Source organism: Triturus cristatus, chromosome 2_2, assembly GCF_964204655.1.
Source record: "Triturus cristatus chromosome 2_2, aTriCri1.1, whole genome shotgun sequence".
Lineage (NCBI taxonomy): Eukaryota > Metazoa > Chordata > Amphibia > Caudata > Salamandridae > Triturus > Triturus cristatus.
The window spans coordinates 217,452,034-217,458,033 of record NC_140582.1 but is presented as its reverse complement, the minus strand read 5'-3'; the positions used below and the strand labels follow the sequence as shown (position 1 = coordinate 217,458,033).

General features: G+C 42.6%; 1 protein-coding gene across 1 annotated transcript in view; it reads right to left on the bottom strand.

Annotated features, from left to right (window-relative positions):
* Positions 1 to 2,477: 2,477 nt before the first annotated feature.
* Positions 2,478 to 6,000, bottom strand: part of LOC146862060 (solute carrier family 46 member 2-like) — a 154,529-nt gene continuing 151,006 nt past the window's right edge. The window contains exon 4 of the mRNA XM_085641259.1: positions 2,478 to 4,466. Coding sequence (XP_085497385.1) covers positions 4,409 to 4,466 — 58 coding nt within the window. The 3' untranslated portion in view covers positions 2,478 to 4,408. The remainder of the gene's footprint in view (positions 4,467 to 6,000) is intronic.

Below are 6,000 nucleotides of genomic sequence, written 5' to 3'. Positions count from 1 at the left end.
CCCACCCGATGCTGGCATAAGAAGGAGAAATATCTTTATTTCTCCTCATTACTTCCTCTTTGCATGTGTGCTGCTTTATGCAACACAAATACAAAGAGGAATAAGCCTCGAAGGATTGTTTTTGTGCATGAAGACTAAAACTATTCTGATCACACCAGAGGCACCTATGCATCGAGGCGCAAGGGTGCCTGCACTGGCATAAAGCAGCCAAACATGCACCAGCGCTAGGAGAGACGAGAACTGCACCACAGCTTTGTAAATATGACGCAGTGCGCTCTCTCCCTTTCATGCAGAGTAGCATCTTCCCTCGCTACGTTGCATTGTGTGAAATCTTAGTAAATATGCCCGCTGTTTTTTGGGTAAAGCTTTGGGTTGCCCTATTCACCTTAAGCGTTCTTTCGTGGGAGAGAAGATGATGGCCACCGAAGGCCCAAAACATTAAAATCCTGCCGGAGACAACATGCCAGGTGCTACTTTTTTTAATTATAATTCCGACATTTATCTTTTTATTCTAATTTCGCTCTGTTTGGTTCTGCAGATAAATGATTGCACAAAGTGTACAGACTGTCTGTGGTAAAGTGCGCCAGACAAGCTTTCTCATTCAATCATTCATGTGCGTCACAAGCTTTCTCATTCAATCATTCATGTGCGTCTGTGGTAAAGTGCACCAGACAAGCTTTCTCATTCAATCATTCATGTGCGTCTGTGGTAAAGTGCGCCAGACAAGCGTTCTCATTCAATCATTCATGTGCGTCTGTGGTAAAGTGCGCCAGACAAGCTTTCTCATTCAGTCATTCATGTGCGTCTGTGGTAAAGTGTGCCAGACAAGCTTTCTCATTCAATCATTCATGTGCGTCTGTGGTAAAGTGTGCCAGACAAGCTTTCTCATTCAATCATTCATGTGCGTCTGTGGTAAAGTGCGCCAGACAAGCTTTCTCATTCAATCATTCATGTGCGTCTGTGGTAAAGTGCGCCAGACAGGCTTTCTCATTCAATCATTCATGTGCGTCTGTGGTAAAGTGTGCCAGACAAGCTTTCTCATTCAATCATTCATGTGAATTAAATCTGTCCATACGCAACTTGCTCAGAAGGTTTGTGCAGCATACTGTTGTCACAGATCGTGTTCCCGAATACACACAAATAACATTACACTACAAATGTAATTGCCACAACTATCTAAGGAATGCAGTGGATGACAAACAAGCTTTTATACTTCCTACTGAAATGCATTAGAGTTAATCGCAGGAGTGTTCAGTGGTGCCTTTCTAATTTTTTAAGTCTTCTAAACTTATTTAGGTCTGTCATTGTTTAAGGAATTAAATGTATCTTACAGTATTTGTCAAACTATATGTACCTTTGCAGTAATTTTAGGTGTGAGGCAAAACACTGAAGAGTGCAATAAAAAATTACCACGCGCTGGAAAGCTGTGCCTTGCATAGAATAAGCACACACCCTCAAGGGATAAAAGAAAACACATACATACATCCACTCGTATTGTATTGCAACTTTTATATAGTGTTTACTACCCCTGTGTGGGGTGCTGAAGCGCTTGCGGACATAGGTAGCACGCTACACCATGTAGGGTATGAGGCTGGCAGAATATTGTCTTTGAACCTGTGTGGGAAGTGTTTCCATGTTGTGCGTGATGACCACCAAGGTGCAGTTCTCTTCAGTAGACCTGTTCACTCAAGGTGGTTTTATTGTCTCTGATCTGCGGTACTTGCAGACACACAATGCCAGAGTAGCAGAAGCGGCATTACACATTCTTTAGCCCACCCCTATAACATCACAGGTTAGAAGCCATGAAGCACTCTTAGCCCCTCAACAGCTGCTCATTGGCGGCAGCAATGCAAGGGGAAGACAAGAAACTACACAACAGTTGTATCCTTTCTTCATGCTTCAGACTCCATGACCACTATGACGGACCAGGAAGTGCTAGAGGTGGGCAAGCCGCTGAAAACTCGAGCCTAGCTCTGGCTCAGCTCGAGGTCCTGTCGGAACCTCAAACCCCTACGAACTGAGCTCTCATATGGTTCCTGCCTGCCAATCTCACTCTACCCAGGATGTGGGGTTACGGTTAGAGCTGATCAATGTGGGACTGGGGAACCAGGTTCGAATCTAGGCATCGGCTCAACATTCTGTGATTCTGGACAAATCACTTAATCTCTCTGAGCTTATGAACAATGCATGTGACCTTGTGTAATGTAACTGGTGCTCATGTTAAGTGCTCGGCCTTCAGGTCAAGTTTGCACTGCATTTAAAATCTTCAGAAAATGAACTAAGAGTTAAAAACAAATTCTTAACATAAGGAAAGACACATATCTATTTCCTGGCTGATTTGTACAAAGTGAAACCAGAATACCTGGCTAACTTGTGGCTTCCCTGCTTAAATTGTGTGATCTTAGGCAAATACCAAAACATTTTTCTTCATTACGATGTATGAAAGAACTTTAAATGATGTGAGTTCAGACTACCAATTGTACAAAACTATTTCTTTTAATAAGTACTTCTCAGTGCAGAGCTATAAAGCCTATAATGTGCCCTATTAATGTCAAAGCTTCCACGTGATGAAGAAATACACATTTTTCAATTTTGAAGATCATAGCTTACATGATATTTCCTGTATGATTAACATAGCAAATATTTTCAGGGCTCGGCTCGTACACTTCTAAAATTGGAGTCAGACCCTTGGCTCGGGCCTCCGTGTTAATTAGTTATCTCACCCTCTTCTATGAAGTGCGCAGGTTACTAAAGTGTAACTCTGATGTAACAACTGGCTCTCCTTACTACACCTCATTCCCGGTCATGATGCCGACTCGTGTCAACGCCAAAAAGATCCTATGTATCATTTAGTCCCTAAAGATGTAAACATGTGTAAACAAAACAATGTTACCGTAGCAATTTGCTGCTTTGCTCATAGCGTGTAACTGGTTTTACAAATGCCATGTAATGAATGTAGGTCACCCATGTGGTATCCTGATTATTGGTTGAACGCATGACGTATTTTTTTGTTAAATTAAAAGGCTCTGCCGCACGTGCTGGGCCCTTGGAGGTTGGGCCCACAGAACAAACCTACAATGCCCCTTATTAATAAAGGTCTCCTCATTGATATATGAGGGAAAAGGCAGCGTCAGTTTGCTCGTCATTTTAAAAGGCTGCGGGTGCAGTGCTAAACTGCTTTTTGCTGCCTTACCACCACCACCAAGGGGGCAGATTTACAACCCCCTTGCATCACTTTTGTGACGCAGCGGCGGCGTAAAAGTTGCGGCCCATTTACAACGTGACTCATCTAGGGAGATGCGTCACGTTGTAAAGCCCTGCATCACATTATACCTGCATCAGGTATAATGTATGCAGGGTGGGCGTTCCCATGCAAAAAGCCATGTAGAACTGACGCAGTGAAATTTACAATATTTCACTGCATCACTCTACGCCCTCGCTGCGTTAAAATCCCTACGCCTGCTTAGACCAGGCATAAGGAATGACGCAAGGCTTTTTAAATGGGACTCACCTCTCTGTTTTGGCGCATTGCTGGAGTTGCATCACTTTCATGAGCAACTCCAGCAATGCGTCACTTTTGGGTCAACAGATTTCTGATGCATCTGTCAATCCTTGCGCCATGGTGCGCCGTATTGTAAATACGACGCATCCAGGGTGACGTACGGGTTTTGCTTGGTGGCGCAGGGAAAGTGACGCTTCCCTTCAGGTGCGTCACTTACTTGTATATCTGCCCCAAGGTCTGGTTTCACTGTTCTCTATCTGTGCAGCGACACACGTCCACATCAGATAACACAGCAGTGGTATTCAGTAAGGTGACCAGATCTTGAAAACCAAAAATCGGGTCATTTGGGAAAAATAGAAGAAGGACTACAATCTTACATCAACGGAGCGGCGCAGAATGACCGCTCTCATCAACAACGGAGAAGAGGCACTAAGAAATTAAAAATGTAATTTCTAAGACCAACATCGTACATGTTAATTAAATTGGTTAGGTATGATAGCTGCTAACCAGCACAGCTTCAGAACACCTAACAGAGTGCCACATTGTTTTCTGTCGACCGCCTCTAGAAACGGGGACATGAGCAGAATTGCTGATATCTGCCGGGACGCTGGCGAAACCCTGGGACTGTCCCCACAAACCCGGGACGCCTGGTCACCCTAAATTCAGTGAAAACAAAATATGGACATTTGCAAATGTTTAAATTGAAATGTTACACAACATGTAAGCCATCGCCCATTCGTCACGTGCACCTAACGCGGCCAGTCAGCTTGAATACTTCCTGTACATCAGCTGTGTTGCTAGAAGCAGCAAAGTTTAATTGAAATGAGTCTTTCACAATAATATCAGCAGCGACTGGTTGTCGGCACGTTCAAGATGCAAGTCATGTAACCAGGTCAAAAGGTCAGATCAGCCTTCTGAAACTCTTTCTAGTGCAGGCCTTGACGACATCTTGTAAGCGATGATGCTAGTCAGGGAAACAGAAGAAAGAAACAAAATCAGCGATGCAAATGAACATTTTATTGACACAATAACACTGTTGTATCTAATGCATGAAAGGTAGGATTCCATTTGTGCGCCAGGAATTCGATTCTAATGGAAGCACTTTGGGCAGGCGCAGGGGTATAGTCAGGGCCACTGGAATTATGCGATTGTGCGGCCATGGCGATTTTTGCATGAACATAGATTTGCCACATACACCATTATCTGCTGCATAATGCACAGATTTTAAATAAAAAATTGCTACCGCAAACGGGTCAAAATTTACAGAAAATGCAGCGACACGTGTTGCTGAGCAGGGCAAGGCCGTTTGCAAAGCTGGACTGGTTACCTTTCTGTTGCTTATTGCTAGATTTATTGGTAGTAATAAGGTGCAGCCAATATAGTGTTACCAAGATTAAAAATGACGAAATAATGAAGTAATATTACAAAATTTGCTGCATAATTTGACTTTTGTTGCAACATAATTTACTCAACCCTGCGGCATAATTTGGCCCTATATTGTCGCATTATTCCAGTGGCCCTGGGTACAGTGCTACAGACATGGAAGAATAAACTAAGGCAACATGTTGTAGATTTATTGGTTGTTTGCAATCTCCCAAAGACAGTGAAGCCTCTCTGGGAGAGTAGTCTGGTGTTTATTTAAAGAGTTTTAGAGGTGGGCAAGCCCTGCACAAAAAAAACCGTAATGGGTTCATGAATTTTTTTTTTTTTAGTAAAACACATAAGAGACATACTATACTATAAAGGTGTGAAAATAAGCCAAGACTTCTTTACATGTAGAAAATATTTATTTACTGAGCATTTTTTTCAACTTCTTTAACAATTACCTTAGCTTGCTTGTATTAAAGATAAGCATTTTAATGTGTGAAGGCTTTAGGCACACTGTCTGCTCTGCCTGCAACCACACACTTGATGTTCCAGTTATCATAATTATACACATTACGGGGTATATTATCAAGAACAGCGTTAAAAATCATCGCCTGGTTTAGCAGCAAAAAACTGCCGCTAAAGCAGCGATAATGGGCTTGATAATATGCTCTAGAGAATTCCATTAGAAGTCCATGTTCTGGTGTGAACATGGGCTTCTATTGGAATTCTCTGCGGCATATTATCAAGCCCCTTATCGCCGCTTTAGCTGCAGTTTTCTGCCGCTAAACCGGTGATATTTTTAACGCCGTCCTTGATAATATACCCCTGCGTTCGTAGCAAACATCTCTCTTCGTCTCTGATGCACTGTGTCGTCTTGGGCAGATGTAGCTTTCCCTCTGCAGTCAGTTGCAAATGAGTGTGTGTATGAATGGATATGTGTGTGTTAATGTACATTATATATATATAATGGTGTGTATATTTTGGGGTCATGGCTGACTGGTGGTGTCATTGTTTAAGTACCTAGTGTAAGAATAATTGTGAATGTAAGAGGTATTAAACGTTAAGTAGTGGTAAAGTGCTTGTGCTCCTCCTTTAAACAAGATGGAACTGGTATACACCTGGCGGGCTCA